The sequence below is a fragment of the Gallinula chloropus genome (genome assembly GCF_964237585.1).
Source record: "Gallinula chloropus genome assembly, chromosome: 2".
NCBI classification, from domain to species: Eukaryota; Metazoa; Chordata; class Aves; order Gruiformes; family Rallidae; genus Gallinula; species Gallinula chloropus.
In genome coordinates this window covers 108,879,559-108,897,834 of record NC_140086.1, presented here as the reverse complement: position 1 = coordinate 108,897,834, position 18,276 = coordinate 108,879,559, and the positions used below count along the sequence as shown (strand labels likewise).

Here is an 18,276-nt window from a genome sequence, read left to right as displayed (position 1 = left end):
TGTCATCATTATAGCTGCATACAGTCAGGGCTCAAAGGGTTGCACTGAATGGGCAACATCTGGCTGGAGAAGAGCTGTCACCAGTCCTTGTCAGGGATCAGTTCTAGGCACCAATTCTGTTCAGTATTTTTATCAGTGACCTGGACGCAGGAGATGAATGCAGGTTGCTGGTGATACTAAACTGGGGCTTGTACTATTGATTGTCTTGAGGGACAAGAGGCCTTGTAGAGGGATCTGGATGGACTGGAGCAGTGGGAAATCATCAACAGCATGAAACAGAACAAGAACAGATGCCAGATTCTGCACCTGAGACCAAGTTTCTGCACCATGACACAAATCTAAATTGAGAGAGGAGTGGCTAGAGAGCAGCCCTGCAGAAAGGGTTTAGGGGGTGCTGGTTGGCAGGAGGCTCAGCAGGAGTCAGCAGTACAGTGTGCCCTGGCAGCCAAGAGGGCAAACTACATCCTGGGGTGCATCAGACAACATTACCAGTGGGTCAAAAGAGGCAATCATCTGCTGTAATTAGCATTGGTTTGGTCTCACCTTGAGTATTGTATGTAGTTCTGGGTCCAACCACATAAAAGGAATTGAAGGTTCTTGAATGTATCCAGAGGATGGCAACAAAAGTGGTGAAGGGGCTGGAAGGAACGTTCTGTGAAGACTGTCTGACTTTGGGCTTGTCTAGTTTGGAGAGAAGGAGGTTGAGGGGCAACCTCCCTGCTCTCTATAGCTTCCTGAGGTGGGGAAGTGGGGAGGGAGGTGCTGATCTCTTTCCCTGGGACCCAATGCCAGGATGCACTAGAATGGCTCAAAGCTGAGCCAATGGAGCTTTAGACTGGGCGTTAGAAAGCACTACTTTACCAAGAGGGTGAGCAAACCTTGGAAGAGGCTTCCTGGTGAGGTGGTTGATGCCCAATGCCTGTCAGTGTTTAAGAGGTATTTGGACAATGCCTTTAGTAGATTGCTTTAATTTTTTTTAAGACCTGAAGTGGTCAGACAGTTAGACTAGATGATCATTGTAGGTACCTTCCAACAGGAATACGCTATTCTATTAACTGACAGCAGTGAAAGAAAAATGGCAAGTAATTGAACATATGCCTCACTATAAATTCACTGACTGCTTTCTTTGCTTATTAATAGCATTACTTGATTAGAAATGCAGAAAGATTATCATGGCAGAAATCTACTTGAGAATCACATCTCAGATGTGGAGCATTCTCACTGTGACTGATACTTAAATAGAAATACAAAGTAAAAACCCAACCCCATCCTTGGGTCAATTATCTGCAGCCTTGGCAAACACCATCTTACCTCAAACATATATCCAGACACAGAAAGCACACTCTCCACCTCAATACTTTCTTTAGCTCCTTTATTTTTAATCTGTTTAAATATCTCTGGTGGACAGGGAATATAAAACCATTAAAATCCCCATACCTCTGAATCAAAATCCATGAGAAGAACAATTTTGTCTCTGATAGAACTGAAAAGATTGTGCTTGTGGATCAACTGGAAGACATCTTTATGCCTCAGAGTTAGGTAAATTTCTAGGGCTTTGCCATAGCGCTGGTCATAAGTATACCTGATAAAAAACAACAGTAGACATTACCTTACATATCCAAGTATAGGAAAATTAGCTATGAGGAAAAATGTAAATATATATATAAATATACTCTAGGATGCAAGGCTTATAAGGATACCTGGTTTGATGAGTACCTAAATAGTTGCTGTGACTTGCTTTCGTTAAAAGGAAATAAAACACTGGGCAATGTGAATTTCAACTCTGTACATATCAAACACCACACTTGTGTTCTGACCTGTGGTTCTCTGCATTTTCATTTTCCCATTTTCAAACCACAGGGGAAGCCCCACAAAATGCTAGCTTTTCTATTTTTGGAAAGTAATTGGAACTCACTTCAGAACTATAACCCACTGTTCTCTTAAAACTTCAGGACAGACTGTAACATCACAATAGCAGCAGCTCTGATTTCTACAAAAAAGCAGTAAGAAAAGAACTTAACATGGGAATCAGGCTGAGAAAACTGGAGAGCTTTATTCTTGTATGAAGCAGCCTAGAACCAGACCAGTTTGGGTACATTTCCCAGTCACATATTTCCAGCCACACCATAAACCTAAATATACTACTTCTGAAATAGAGGAGATAAAATGCCATTTATTTTCCTATGGGCAACTCTGAAATTCACTCTCCACAAAAGACATTTCCTGTGACAGCACAAAGAGGAATGCTAGCTATTTGTTTTGGAAAGAGGAGTAGCAAATCCAATCTTACACTAAACTCTTTGCTTTCATACTCAGCATAGACTTTATAAGGAAGGGAAAAGAATTTCTAAGCTGTGCAATCAGCAATCAGCAGAGTGGAGAGTAGAGAAAGCCAATACTTTGTAGACTGCAGCAAAGCAGATACTTCTGTTGAGTTAGACAAATATTTATAAACTACAGTATACTAGTTCAAGCTTACATTTTGTAATAGTTTAAAATTATACTCACAATTCTGCAAGTGTTCGTAGCAAAGTCCTGTTCTGTGGATCTTTCTTCAGGTGATCCATTACAGCCTGAACTATGATTGTGTTGTTGTAGAGATCTCCAGGCCACTCTTTTATCAGAGTTGCAAAGCCCTAAAAGAGATTATAACAGAAATAGAAAGAACTGCCTAAGGAACATTTCAAAACATCAAAGCTTCAGCTAAGCCTCTGAGATGATACCTGCTGTGCTTCACCTCTAAGCCACTTTTACGTTCCCACAGATGTGCACAGTGTAGAACACAGCTTCTTCCTTCTTAGGGCAATGTTATAAAGATTCATGAAGCTGGGTGTCTTTCAGGTGCTGCATGCTTTCTGCAGCACCTCAACCCCTTGTGCTACATTAAGCAAACTAAAAATAACAGTATTTATAATAAATAACCAATCTCAACGTATTTGTGTTCTTGAAGAACATTCTACTAATTCTCTTAAAAACTAAACCAAAATTCATCTTTTTAACCACTGTCATTATATTTTCCATTGATAATGTCTGAATACAACATAGAATTGCTCTCAGTTACACACTGCCGAGGCCATTTTGCTGGCAACAGCTATGACATGTGGACATGTCAGGTTGCAGTACCTCATAGTCACTCTCCAAAAATTCATGCAGGACCATTTCATAGATCAGAGGTTTCAGGATCGGATCTCGTCTGGGCAAGTAACGACTAATCGCCTGTATGAACAACAAGAACAAAGCATTACAAGGGGAATGGCATGTCACATCCTGGCACGCTGAAATAAAACGAACCCCAACACACATATCAAAACTATGCACAAAACATGCCTCGTGCTAAACACCAAAGTGCTTTATATTCATAGTTCTAAGCAGTAACCTAAAGTTATTTGCTTTTGCATCACACACATCAGAATTGTATTATTTATGTGAAAGAATTTTCATTAGAAAGGTAGTGGTAGGATCCCAGTTCGAATGGAGTATCAACCATTGCACATACATACACCTGAATATTTACTTACACATCTGAATATTTACTGCTAGTCATCTAGAATATAAAACCCATGAAAGACCCCTCAGAAGAATGAAGTTTTCATAATCCATTATGTTCAGTCTTGGTCTTTGATCTCACAAAAAAGATATAAGCATTTATTAGCAGAATAATCTGTACTTGTGATTTATGATTTACCAATGGTGTTACGAAGAGTTCTGTTTTGCCAGCTATTTTTACATAGCCAAATTAAAATTAATTTGAGAATACATCTCTCTGTGGAAAAGGTGACGCTGTGTGATCTGCTGCTCTACAGGAGGAGTTAAAGAACAGCATTCTGGCAGGCAGGAGACAAAAACCTGCCAGAATGAATCACCTCATACCCTGGAATTTCAGCACATCTTATTAGCACTATTATTCCATGCAACTAGAGGCCAAGGTTATTACCACCTGCCAAAATAAACCCTACTGCTACCAGCTGTGTTGGGACTTTGGGGTTTGTAGCCAAAGGCCTAACACTGATGAAATTCCTCCAAACACTCAAAGATGTTGTCTGCTGCCCACTAATGGTACAAAGTGCAGTAGCATTTTGTTACTGAAGTTGTTTGAACAAAGCAGGAAAAGTAACGTCTCACTATTGATTTTTTTTAGCTTTACAGAGTGTGATAGCTATTCACAACAAATTCTCCCAGTATTTAAATCAAAACTATTTCCTGAATTATGTATTTCATGAAAGACTTCCATTTGTAGGTCAAAAAGTAAGTAAAAGACCAATAAAAAAAAAGCATTGTTAATGACTCTGTAAAAATTAAAAGTTCATTGCTCACAGGAGACCTCTTCTCTCCCTGCACTGTCTGAGCTTGGCCAGTCTTTGAAACATAGTGTACTGCCAACATCAGTTCCCACCATCTGCCACAGAATTTAATAGCTAACTCAGGGCAGAGTCTTGCCAGCTGCCCTGGGGAATCATATTCCTGACCCCCTCATAAAAAAACCCTCTTCCAACCATAAAAAAAAAGCAAGTTGGACATCTGCTGGAATCTTGAAGGCAGAGAACATTCTCCAACAGCTGTTTTCAAACTCACTTTCTACCTTCTTGCCACCTCCTAAATGAACAGCCTTACCTGACAGGCTTTGCTGCAACTCTTGGCTGTGGACGGGCCACACAGCAAGCTGCAGAGCAGCTGCAGCTGCCTCACTGCACGGGGGCCAGGCTGCCTTGGGAAGGAAATCACTCCTGCCCCAAGTCCCACTGCTTTGAAGGAAAAGTGCAACCACCTCCTGCAGCTTGGCCCCTGAGAGCAGCAAAGACTGAGAATCATTAAAGTTATTTTTAAGCCCAGGCACCAAGGTGAACTAAAACCTGAGCTGGAGGTTACAAATTCTTCCTGGCTTATGACAGGCTGACATAGTTGGGGCTTTTCAGCCTGGAGAAGAGAAGGCTCTGGGGAGATCGTATAGTGGCCTTCAAGTACCTGGAAGGGCCTACAGGAAAGCTGGGGAGAGACTTTTATGAGGGCATGCTGTGATAGGACTAGGGGGAATGGCTTCAAATTTAAAGGGGGTAGATTTAGATTGGATATTAGGAAGAAATTCTTCACTAGGAGGTGGTGAGGCACTGGAACAGGTTGCTCAGATAAGCCCTCTCCCTTGAAGTGTTGAAGGCCAGGTTGGATGGGACCCTGAGCAGCCTGGTCCAGTGAGAGGTGTCCCTGTCCATGGCATCTTTAAGGTCCCTTCCAGCCCTAACCATTCTATGATTCTGTTTTTTAACAGTAGGCAAGGAGCAAGGTCAGACAAAAAAACCCTCCAGAATCAGGATGCCTTCGCATCAGCTCCCAAGTCATGTGGTGAAAGTGACTTTAAATTAATAGTAAAAAGGATACTAGAAAATATTTCTCTATAAAGCCCTGCTTTCAGATTTTTACTCACTAGATATAAGCATGGTGTAAACACAAGAAGGCCTCTATAAAAGTTGACATAAGAGTGCCTAAAACATCTCACAGATAACCCCAAACCACAACTATTTATTCCTCTGAGGATATCTATGAGCTGAAAGAAGCTGATTGGACAATGCTTCTCTATGCTATGCCCACCAGTCAGGTGAAGTCTTTTTTGTGTCCTCTAGTCAACATTTGGTCATTAAAACATTGCTGCTGATAGATGATTATCCTGAACCCCTGCTGAAAGTCATTGCTGCCACAGCACAGTCAACAGAATGGAGCATTTCCCTCATGCTACAATGGCCAGTACTCGCAGAGATTGGTATATTCCTGCAAACCCACCTTCCCCAGCTGTTTGAACTGAGATACCGGATTTTATTCTGAAGTAACTCAAGCACAAGCATGTAACTCCATCAAGACACCACTGCTGGAGGAAGAGCATCATTGCAAAGCTCTAAAATCTTTTAACTGTCATAGCAAAGTTCACTAGAAGACATTCACAGAAGACAGAAGAGACTTCAAGATACCAAATTGCAGCCTCTGGTAGCCAAACAGTACCTTTTAGTACAGAACATTCAAAAAACCCCTCCAAAACCCACAAGCAAACAGACAACACACACATCCCACAGGCTTTGACACTGGTGTGTCACTAATTAGACTCTCTGTAGGAAGGGAAGTTTAAACCTTTAGTTTCACTGGTACCTCCATTCTTGGCAAACCACGTTATACTGGAAACACCAGGCTTACATGTGGTGCAAATTCTTTAAGAAATTCCCTTTCAAAAAAACACTTTGTCTACAAATCTAAAATAAAGTCTCCTCACCAGGGCTTAAAGCCATTATAACCCACTATCCTGTTTAATACCTGCTGGTTGGGTAAATTGGTGACATTTTCAAATAGCATTCAAGTGAGCCCAAATATTTCAAGAACCACTTCATTTAGAACTGGTTCAACTTAATTTATCATTTATGATACTCCAATATCTCTAGGAGCCAAAAGGGAGAGGTGGCATTCTGGACCCTGTTCTTGCCAACAAGGAGGGGTTGGTAGAAGCTCATGGGCAGCCTTGGCTGCAGCAACCAGGAAACAGTGAAGAGCTTAGACAGCAAGGAGGGCACACAGCAAGCCCTGGAGTTCAGGAGAGCACACTTTTGCTTCTAAGGGACCTGCTTCAGAGTACCCTGGGACAAAGCCCTGGAGGGAAGAGGGGCCCAAGAAAACTGGCTAGGAGTATTCAAGGATCACCTCCTCCAAGCTCAGGAGTGATGCACCCCAACAAAGAAAAAGTCAGGCAGTAGTGCCTAGAAGACTGCATGGATGAATAAGATGCTTCTGGGAAAACTCATACACAACAAGGAAGCCTGCAGAGGCTGGAAGCAAGGACAGGTAGCCTGGCAGGAATACAGAGAAACTGACCGAGTAGCCAGGGATCAGACTAGGAATACTACAGTCCTGATAGAATTAAATCTGGCCAGGGACATCGAGGACAAGGAAAGTTTCTGTCAGTGATAAAAGTAAGAGAAGGAAAAATGTGGGCCCCCTCTGGAACAAAACAGCAGACCTGGTCACATAGGATATGGAGAAGTTTAAGGACCTCAATGAATTTTTTGCTTCAGTCTTCACCAGCAAGAGCTCTGGTCACACAGCCCAGGTCACAGAAGGCAAACGCAGGGACTAGGAGAAGGAAGAACTGCCCACTGCAGGGGAAGATAAGGCTTGAGAACATCTAAGGAACCTGAAGATGCACAAGGTCCATGAGGGTGGTGAGACAATGGCACAGGTTGTCCAATGAAGCTGTGGCTGCCCCTTCCCTGGAAGTGTCCAAGGCCAAGCTGGATGGGACTTTGAGCAACATGGTCTAGTGGAGGGTGTCCTGCCCATGGCAGGGGGGTTGGAACTAGATGATTTTTGAGGTCCCTTCCAACCCAAACCATTCTATGATTCTATGAACTTGAGAAAAGTTATTTGTAATTGCAAGTGTAAAATAAGAAAGGCATCTTCTAGAACTGCAGCTTGAAGCTGAATAATCTAACAGACCGCATCTTATGTTTTGCTAAGTCTGCTTTCAAGCAGCTGAAAACAACCGTTTAGAAAGCAGTAATTTAGCAGAGATGCTTTTGCAGCAAACCTGCAAATATTTTTATATTTTACAGTCTGCTGGATGACATAAGTAGAGACAAGAAAACATCCGTTCCAGACACTTCCATCTGAAAAGCAAAATAAAGCCAAAAGGACTAAGAAGCACTGTAACAAAATTTCACCTATACCTGCACTCAGGTCCTTTATTGTATTGATACAGAGAGACAGGAACATAAGACTTTATCCTCCAAGGTGGCAAAGTGTGCACCGAACCACAAAGAACTCACACAAAAAGCAAGGCTCTTCCTGCACTGACATGGCTCTAAAACAAAAGCCAGACGCTTCTGAAAGCCGTCACGCCGAAACACTTCCGCTCTTTGAACAGAATTAAACAGCTCAAAAGCAGCATGGGACTGCATGCTGTGAGATCTTAATAATATGTCCTTTTTGGCTCATTGAGTTTGAATAGAAAGACATAAAACTCAGAAATAAACGTACAGGCGTTACCAAAGGGAGTGTGCATAATGTTTTCTACTGGTTTGGCAGTGACAGCGCTACAGCCTTATGTCCTGAGCAATTTATTAACTGAGAACCTCCCATTAAACCTGCACCGTTATGCGAGCTGGCTTGCAACCAGGGAAAATACAAGACACGGCAGACTGCTCTTCTTTCTTGCTACAATTTCTAGCACATGGCATAGGGTTTTCCTGATGCATTTCTATTTAACTATTCTTCAACACTCTAAACGCTCTGGTTCTGTCGCAAAGAGCTTGGATTTTCAGGAAAGGCTGGCATCAACAGAGGCTATTTTCCTCAAGAGTTGAGGTAGGATTTTTCAGGCCATAAGTGAAGGGTATAAAAAGTAAACAGGAAAGATGCATTTAGCTGTGAGCATCTTTGCATGTAAAGGCCTTGGGGGTGGATCTTTTACTTGGGGGCTGTCAACAAGTTAAAAATACGTAACTGAGTACCTGGATGTGCTATGCCTCCAACCTCATTTTGAGGCTTCTTAACATATACACATCAATCCGAAAAAACCCCAAAACTAGAGATCTGGGGCAGGAATTTCCCCATAGGTGTTTTATCCTGCTACCACACTAGGATCATTAAATGTGATTCTTTAGACACTTGGTCAAAACATTCAGAAAATATAGCATGCCAATTACCATAGTGCAGAGACAGAAATTAACTTACCTTAAGCTGACCTATTTCTTTAAACTTGTAAACTTCAAACTCCCAGAGTTCTGTGTTTTTACCAAGAATTTTCTGGCACTTTCTGGAAGGAAAATGAAAGGGAAGAGAACAAAAGTAGCTACATAAAATAATACAAATGCAACGGCATTACTACAAGGATTCCTTTCTTCTTTCTCCTATCACTTTCAAAAGTGACTTACCTTGGCAGCCATCTCTTCAAGCAGAGCATGCAAGGTATGTTTCCTTTCAGATCTTAAAATGTTGGTGCATGCAAGAGGACTTAACTGCTTACTATGTATTCACCCTTATTAATTAGGACCATATTAGCTTTATTAGTGAAGTTTTTAAATCTCAGCTTAGAAAATTCAAGAACTTAAAAAGATGTATTTATGCTTACGCACACATGAAAACAAACTAGGAAATTTCTGATCTTTACTTTAGATACCCATATTTGGCATTTTTGTTTACACCCATATAACCACAAATTGCCTTCTGAAGGACAAAAGGGAATGGCTTCAAAATGAAAGAGGGGAGGTTTAGGTTAGATGTTAGGAAGAAATTCTTTACTCTGTGGGTGGTGAGGCACTGGAACAGGTCGCCCAGAGAGACTGTGGAAACCCCATCCCTGAAAGTGTTCAAGGTTGGATGAGACTTTGGGCAACCTGGTCTAATGATGGATATCCCTGACAATGGCAGGGGGGTTGGAACTAGATGATCTTTGAGGTCCCTTGCAACCCAAAGCATTCTATGACTATATGATTCCACTTGTAATGACACAGTAATAATTTTTTATTATCAACATCCAAAGAAAACAGTTTTCAAAATCTACTGTGGCTTTGAAAAAAATCAAGGCTTTCAAATATATACATGTCTCAATTCTAGTTAAATTTTAGAAAGTTTACAGTAACTTTTGGGTTACTGCAGGCAAGAAAATGTAAGTCACAGTAATACATGTATATGCTTTGACAATTCTGAAACTCCAGAGCACACAGAAAATCAACCTCACAAAATACTTCAGAATCAATAATTTGCTTTTTCTTTTTCCTCACACACGCGCATGATAGCCAGCAAATAAATTCTTTGTAGCCATTACCGAGCAGCCAGGTCATACTCTCCTTTCTCCACCAGATGATTTATATAGGCTAAGCCAATGTCCTAAAGGGAATAAAAATAAAGAATTACTTATAGAAGTTTGGTAGTAACTACATGACCACCACGATAACTATCATTCCAGCTGCGTGCACTGCTGTTAAGTCAAGCACCAGGGGCATTGATGGGTTCAAATTAAGATATTCTTTTTAATCATTGTCAGAACCTCACTGATGCTATGAAGACTATGCCACACCTATATACTTTGGAGTGTTCAAAACACATAGCTAATCCAAGCACTGAATGGTCAGCTATCTCAAAAACCACCCCACCAGCCACTGTATGAAACACTTTCTTTGTCAATACTAAGTTTGCAGGGGGGAACAACATTGGTTGAGAGTGTAAATACTAGTGCTGCTTTGTAAAAGTAAAGGAATTACTGAAAATTTAGCAACATTATTACATATTATTGAATACTAAATTGCCTTTCTCAAGAGTTTATCACACAGGTCAGCTGTAAGATTTTTCTGATAGGTGTTTAAATATATTAAAGAACTGCTGAGACAGCTGTGCTTTCTTGCTGTAATGTCAACACTGGTGTCAATGTCAACAAAGCCCAGTGTACCCACTCCATAACTTAAAGAATCACAACAGTAAAAGCACATTGCTTCCAGGCAAAAAAAAAAAAAAGAGTAACAGAAAAAAAGAAAAAGCTGTATGATGAAGAAGAAGTACTTGTTTCCTACAAAAAAAAAAAACCCAAACCACTTGGATTCACAACATAAAATTTTTCGATCAGTATCAAGGACAGTGCTGAGCAGAGCAGAATGCTAACAGAGATATCCAACAACTTCGTCAACCTACTACAAAGTTGAAAAAACCCAAGTCATGCATATGCAACAGATTTTTGGATTCTGTTCCACCATAGGAACTATGTTTGTATTTTCACATTTACCATTCTCAAGAAGGTAGATTTCTAGCAGCTGCTTTCTCCTGTGAGTCACTTCCCAGTGAGCAGAGAAGACAGTAGAAGAGCTGTAGATGTGTGGTTGTTTAGAACTCTTGTTCTGCTCAAGAGGTGCAGCAATCATAACTGCAACCTAAATAATCCCTAAGACCACCAGACTTGTTAAATGGTGAGAGTGTGGTATCATTGCTGGCTAGTGAGAGCACAAGGTGTTTTAAATCACTGTACCAGTAATCCCTCACTTAGAGCTCAGTATTTTTTCCCCCCTCAACACATTTCATGGTTTTGCATTAGAGACCAAACATGAAACAACTCTGTATATACCCACACTGAATGAATTTCATCCTAACAGAACTAATTTCTGCAAACCAAGAGAAAAGCTGCTTTGTTTTGGTTTGTTTTGCTGTTTGTTTTGGGCTGGTTTTGGTTTGGTGTTTTTGTTGGATTTTTCTCCTAATGTATTGCCAAGACCTCTTTTAAGAGCTCTTTACATCTTTTTCCAAGGGTCACAGAGCAGATAAATCATATGAACTCTGTGACAGGTGATGGCATGCCATTAGTTCTTGATTCAAGTCCTGGACTACGTAAGAAGAAAAGATTTTTTAAGATATACTGATACACACTGTATATATTAGAGCATCAAAAGTTAAACAAATCTTCTAATGCTTTGTACTAAAACATAAACTTCCACTAAAGAAGCAGCAGTATTAATTTATTAATGAAATACTAATGTGATCACACTGAGGACAATTTAAACAAACGAGCTTAAATTAATGATGCTTTTGTGGTTATTACATTACCTGCCTCCTTTCCTCTTAAACATTGATACCCTTTGCTGCTCTGGGAGGCACTATAGACATGGAAAATAGCTACACAGGAGAGAAGGAGCTGAAGTATGTAAAATAACAGAATTGCAAAGCAACATGAGCACTCTCAATGTGGAGCTGCGACCGAATTTCACTAGCATTTAAAAGGTCTTCCAATCACACCTTTTAAACTCCTGCAGAAACCCTGCCACATGTACAAGGTAAAAGTTAAAAGAGAAAAATATCACACTCTCTCCCCACCCCACCCCCAACCTCTAGTATTGTAATATTGTGTGTTACTTGAATTTAAATCAAAAAAAAAGCAAACAAAACCCCCATCATCAGAGTAATGGAACTCTCTTCTTTTCGATGTCAATTGCCCCTTCATAAAATCCAGGCCCTTTCCTGTTTCACACACTAACTTTCCTATTCTGCAGCTGAAACCAAGACATCAAATGCTAGGTGGAGTATGCCTAACAGCTATTGTTTGGTGCAATACAGAACAGGGAGTGTAGTTGTAGCATCTCACAGCACTCTAAAATAAATCAGATATTTTGTTTTGAATAGAAGTTTTGAGACTTACCAAAATCTTGTGCTTTTTTATGGTTTTCTGACTGATCTCAGCTGCCATCAAAGCTTCCTATATTTAAAAAGTGGATAATAGAGTTACTGGCCAAATACACAAATTTTCAATACAGAAAGCTCTAGAACTGCATAAATCAACTATTTTTCAGAGCTGGGTGTTTGAAGCACTAGCATTTTTAATGCCATGGTTGGATGAACAGCTTTGAATTCATACTCAAACAAGAGCAGTCAACCAAAGAGAAAACTACTTTTGTTTCCATCTGGGTTCACTCCACATTACTATATTAGGATCAAATTGCAAGATTACAATGAAACAGACAATCCAATTGCATTGGATCATTTTCAAATGAGAACACTTTACTACAAAAAGCTGTGAAAAAAATAATCAGGAAAGGGGCTGGGGGAAGGCTACTTTTCCCTCCCCCAGCCTGAAAGTCTCCTTCAGTCAGGCTGATTTATATTTAAGTGTCATTTGCTGTTTTTCTACTTCTTTCAAATTTACAGAAACAAAGGCAGCACTTTTACAAACAAAGTGAAACCTTTAACACACATCATAACACAGAAGCTATCTGCTACCTTCAATGGCTTTCAAAAAGGCACACACATAGCTGTCACTTGCAAATTACTGGAGTCCTCAGGGACTGCTGCAATTTACATAAACTGCAAAACTGAGTTTGCTAGTCAGATGCAAAAGCATCCACAAGGATTTAAACAAATCTGCATGAGGAATATCATGACTGCATTAACAAAAGGAATACGTGCCAAATGGCTTTCCCACATTATATTTTTTTCTTATAATAGGCATCCACCAAATAACACAAATAAGAATTTGCAAGTTACTTTATGCATGGTAACAAGGGTTCTAAGTCATTAACTGCAGGACATCAGAATCCAGAACACTGGGTGTATGCTGACACTGTCTGCAAGAATTTTTTATTGCTTTAGGTGTTTATACTTAAACATGCCAATATTTACACAACCAAACACCAAGCTGCTTTTTTCCAAAGGAGATATATACCCTTGTTTTTTTTTTAATACTGGCTCTGCCTTTCTGTGAGTAACTCCACTTTCAGAACCAACAGTTCAAGCCCATGTCATTTTCCTTTTAAAAGCCTCAGCACTGAAGATAAGTAACATAGAGCAATGCACAGCAGCCTAACCCAACCTTTTTTTTCTGTGGTGGAATCAGTATAGAGTGGGAAGAATTAATATTGCCCACCATGCCCATTTCCCTTCCCCTCTTTAGTTGGTGTAGATCGAAAAAAATATTCATGTAGCTCATTAGTTAATGGTTCCACTGTTTTAAAGCCAAAACCCAGCTTTAATAATTTTCAGTGACAGCTAACACATTTCATACCAGATGCTGAGAGCAGTATTCACAGCATCTAATTGAGCGACCTCGCTTGGGTGCAATTCAGATGTTTCAGTAGGAAGACTAAGTCTCCAGAGACACGGAGGGATGCAGAGTCAACCCCTACCTTTTACAAGCATTTAGTCAATAACTATAGGAACAGAAATTATCCAATCCAGAGGATATAGCAAAGTTCATCATTCCACCCCCTTTTCCAAAACAAGTAAAGCCTGAAGGAAAGAATGTTGTAAAAATTACTTCATATTTCTTCTTTTCAAGAAGCCAGTCGATGTGGTCATCTTGGTCCCGCTCTTTAGCCACAACCACATCTCTTGGGCTGATGATATAAAAAAGTGATTCACCTTCTGAATACTCTGCAAAAGCATACACAGCTTTATTATTATTATATTTTCCTTAAGTAAAGCCCTGCTTTTTAGTACACCCTTGAGGGGACATTTTAAAAGGAGATGCAAGGCAGACAGCAAGGCTATTCCTGCAGAACATGCTTGTTTGGGAAGCTGTATTCTCTAATAAATTAAACCTGGTTTAAATGGCAAAATAGCTTTTAGAAAAAAAAAAAACCACTACAGCTTATTGCAAATTCTGATTCATCCACTGTGTGTAAACTTTATGATGGTTTAGAACACATTATTATACTTTTAGAGGACTATTACACTACATAGCCTGCAATAAACTTATCCTCCCCATCAAGGTCAAGGCCATCAAAAGCATAAATGATAGATGCCATAACCCCTGGGGACACAGCACATCATTACAGCAATGCATTTGCAATGCTATAAGTTAAGGTTATATGTATAATGCATTTGCTTATACTATAAGCTTTTATTTTTGAGTAAGCTCAAAGTAAAAATGTACTTAAAGGTAAAAATCAAACACAGAAGATGACTGTTCAGAGTAGTTATTATTTTCAGAGAACCCATGAAGAAACACCATCAATATTTTGTCAGTACAGGAAAGAAAACCATCCCCCATCCTTTACCTGCATCTACACACACACAGAAATATACTCCTGAACTGATAGGCAATTCACAAAATAATGCTTGTTTTAAAGCCATGCAAAAAATGTACGTTTGTCAGATTAACTAGAATATTCATTAAGCATAAAAGCACAAGTGTGGACGATGTTCTGCTTAGGGACAGGTATAAAGAAATCCCAATTCTACTGATAGCAGCAGCGATGTTTTGGTGATCAGGAGGAGATATACTATATTTCTAGTGGCTTAAGGGCATTGATGTACACAAAGAGGCCTGCCAAGCCTATGATTTGAAGCATGCTGCCAGAGAAGATGCTTAAAAATCAGATTCATAGATTTTAAAAGCCAGAAGGAATGTTTCTGTATAATACAGGCTATATAATCTTCACCAAAGAATTCTGCACCAGCTTTGTCAGGCACATATACAAGAAAACTATCCCATCTTTTTCAAAAGACTGGCATGTATTGTGCCAAGGCTTAATCTCTCTGCCTCTTACATAATTAAACCTATCTTCTAGGCTGAACTTGGCAAAATCCAGTTTCTATTCATTACATTTTACTATTCTGTGGTGTGTTATACACCTACATCTTTGCCAGTACAGGGAAGCTAAATATTAGGTGTAGTCCTTTTAAGTTATCTAGGTGCATCTGCCTGTTGAAATGACATTTATTCCATCTTTGTCTCTAAAGAAGCTTTTCCAGACACTGTGTCACTCATTTCACTATTCCCGAAGCCTTTTGTGTCCAAAGAGATACAAGAGCTCCTATGGACAACATGCTGAATGAGTGTCCATCAAAGATACCGCTTTACACTATACCAGACGTTACATGAAATCCGCATTTCTGCCTTCCCCAGTATGTCTGACTTAACAGGTGGAATTACAAATCATGATCTTAAACATCCACATTTGTTTTCTTTCATACAACTGGTTCTTGTGGATTTCCACTTGAAGCTTCTGTGTCAAAAGCAGTCATAGACAACTACTCAAGGAAATGACATAATGAAAAAGGAGGCTGAGTCCTGTCAAATCAAGTATTTTTTTAAGTAAAGTTACGAAAATAAACCAAAACAAGATTAAGAATACTTACCTAAATGATAATCTCTACATTCATTTTCCTGAAACCCTCGTACTGTTAGTGCATCAGAAGAGATCTCCTCACAGGACTCAGGCAGGGGTTGTACAATATCCAGTCTAGGCCTTGCACAATACTCCACTTCCTAGAAAAACTCCAACATCTTAGTTACATCCTCCACTATTTAACCTAGCAATGCCAACTGACGGCCATCTACAAATACAGCTGAAATTCAACACCCGCAAACATTCCAAAGGTGCAGTACTTCGCACTGAATATTTAGTTGCAGGCCACACAAGTTGCAATGTTGTGCTCCACAGAGTAGCTGTAAATACATATGAAACACAAAGCAAAGTTAGCCCTACTCTTGGCTTGCTTCCCTTCAACAGATCAGCACAGAGAAGGAGGTTTAGACAAGACGCAGGTCTAACCCTTCCCCTGAGTTTGATCACTGTTTTTACCCTCTTGGTCACAATTGTTTTCAGGGTTATCACAGATGATGATCAAACACTGCATTCAACTACTTAAGGCACATTCTCAGCTCAGGACCCTAAAAGGCAGAGCACTATGACTCAATGATATTCTCAAACTATGATGAACCTGAGTGGGGTTTTTTTTACTGGTATTTAAGTTTTCACTTTTAATTGTCCAGTAGCAGTAAGGAAAAAAAAATTAATCTGAGAATACTCTGAAACTCTTGCTGTGCTGATGATCTCAGAGTAACATGAACTTTAAAATGCAATGTAGATGGTTATGGTAATACAACATCATGTATTTTCATCTTCTCTACAAGGGAGGCCACTGCCTTCAACTAGCTGTATTTTTAATTAAACCAAGGTCCAAGTCAATCCCTTATTTTCTACTTCTGTCTGTGAATTGTAACAAAATACAGAATGAAAGTGCAAAGAGACATGTAAAGTTGATTTACACAGCTCTAGCCTACCCAGTTCAGCAGTGGAACCACTCAGGTCCTTTCTCAATTTAACTGTTCTAGTGCAGGGGGTGGAGAAGGAGAGGAAGGCATTGCGAGTTCAATTCTGACCCTATTTGTAACAAGTTGGAAAATGTCCTTTGAAAGCTGTGAAATCAAGAATAGGAAGAATAGTGGTCCTCACAACCCAACTGCATTTGTAGTGAGCAGCACTTCTGCTGCAACTCTCAGGCAGTCTGGTAACCATGGACCCAAGACACTAAGGGAGGGTTTCCCATCATACCAGTGCACAGACACAATTCTAGGGAGAAGAGTACTTTTGTTTCCTTGCTAGGGTTACCCAGAGGACTGAGAAGTTATCAAAGTTCAGCATTTGGAGTTTGTTTAAGAGGCCAATTAACCGCAAATACATGGAAAAAAAAGAAATTTCTTTCATATGTTCTAAAACTGTTATAGCACCTGAAATTTTCTTTTCATCTTTCCTGAAGTAGTTATAATGACTTTAACCTTCGTTAGTCAGTATCCTCCTTTATACTAGCTCCTTTTGAATGCTACTTCTTCATTAACAGAAGCTTCCCTGTTTCCTTGCTTCCTTACATTTCAACCCACCTTTTCTTCCCCTTTTCTTATTCTATTTGTTTGCTTCCTTTCACCAACTTTCCTGCAGTAGAGGACTACTGTACCAGCTCTCTTGGGAAACACTGCTGTGACATTATTTTTCTCCTTAATATAAATAAAGAAATAATAATCTGACATCCTGCAGCAGAGCTAGAAGCTAACCCTATTGATTTCAGCAGGCTCGAGCATTTGTTTGAACCTACAGCATTTCATTGCCTAGCAACTTGTGCACCCAGTTGCTTAAGGTTACTATGGTGATGGTTGTCTAATGCAGACGTACTATCAAAAAGATGATCAAGAGCATCTGCCACTCTAACACTGCAACTTCAAGGATCTCCTCCACTGCTTCGCCTTTTATTTGGCAATATGAAGTAAACGTTGGAGACAGACACAGTACTCGCCTGTGCACAGTAAAAAAGGCTGACATGAATCCTAATTTCTACCTATTTACACACGTATCTGGGTGTAGGCAACTAAAGGTCTTGGAAGCAAGGGAGACAATGATGCGGCTTGCTTGCAGTCACGCAGCCCACCCCCACCACGCTGACTCCAATTGCTAGAGTTGATCAACTTCACTACTCATTTATTTTAAGATGCAGTGTCAGCAAGCCCCGATTAGTGCTAAAAAAGATCCTTTATGTTATCTGGTGCAGAAACAGCACAAAGGCAGAGAGAAAAGGAGAAAAACTCAGAGGGGAAAAAAAAAAAAGAATTACATAGGAGAGAGAAAGATTAGCCAGACACTTTTCCTGCTTCCTGCAAGAAACAAAGAGACACAGACAGAACTTCTGAAAGGTAGGTGCACCGGTCTTCAACATCACCTCCATTGACCTTATTTCATAGGTCAGAGAAGTTTCAAGTACCGTTCACTACCAGTGGACTGCAAATTCTTTCACAGATAATCAGATCTATGTGACTAAATTAAGCCCCAACTCACAAGCCAGATAAGCGCCGTGAAGAAACTAATTAAGAATAATTACCGTTTTTTCGGAAATCTCCTTTACATATGACAGTATAACGAGCTGGTCACAGAGAGGAGCAAGTCCACTGATATAGAATTCGGTGTCAAACTGGAAAACTGAAACACAGGAAAGGCAACAGACTGTTAAATAGGTGAATGAAATTAACTACTCCCTGAAAACAGAACCCCACACAAC

The 18,276-nt window shown here is 40.0% G+C and overlaps 1 protein-coding gene across 3 annotated transcripts in view; it reads right to left on the bottom strand.

Annotated features, from left to right (window-relative positions):
- Positions 1–18,276, bottom strand: part of VPS41 (VPS41 subunit of HOPS complex) — a 118,085-nt gene that overhangs the window by 24,930 nt on the left and 74,879 nt on the right. For all 3 annotated transcript variants that reach the window (XM_084280152.1, XM_084280153.1, XM_084280154.1), the window contains exons 11-19: positions 18,100–18,197; positions 15,586–15,715; positions 13,760–13,875; positions 12,149–12,205; positions 9,797–9,858; positions 8,704–8,785; positions 3,124–3,216; positions 2,509–2,636; positions 1,438–1,582 (exon numbers count right to left, since the gene is read on the bottom strand). In XM_084280152.1, the coding sequence (XP_084136278.1) occupies positions 1,438–1,582; positions 2,509–2,636; positions 3,124–3,216; positions 8,704–8,785; positions 9,797–9,858; positions 12,149–12,205; positions 13,760–13,875; positions 15,586–15,715; positions 18,100–18,197 (911 nt within the window). The remainder of the gene's footprint in view (positions 1–1,437; positions 1,583–2,508; positions 2,637–3,123; positions 3,217–8,703; positions 8,786–9,796; positions 9,859–12,148; positions 12,206–13,759; positions 13,876–15,585; positions 15,716–18,099; positions 18,198–18,276) is intronic.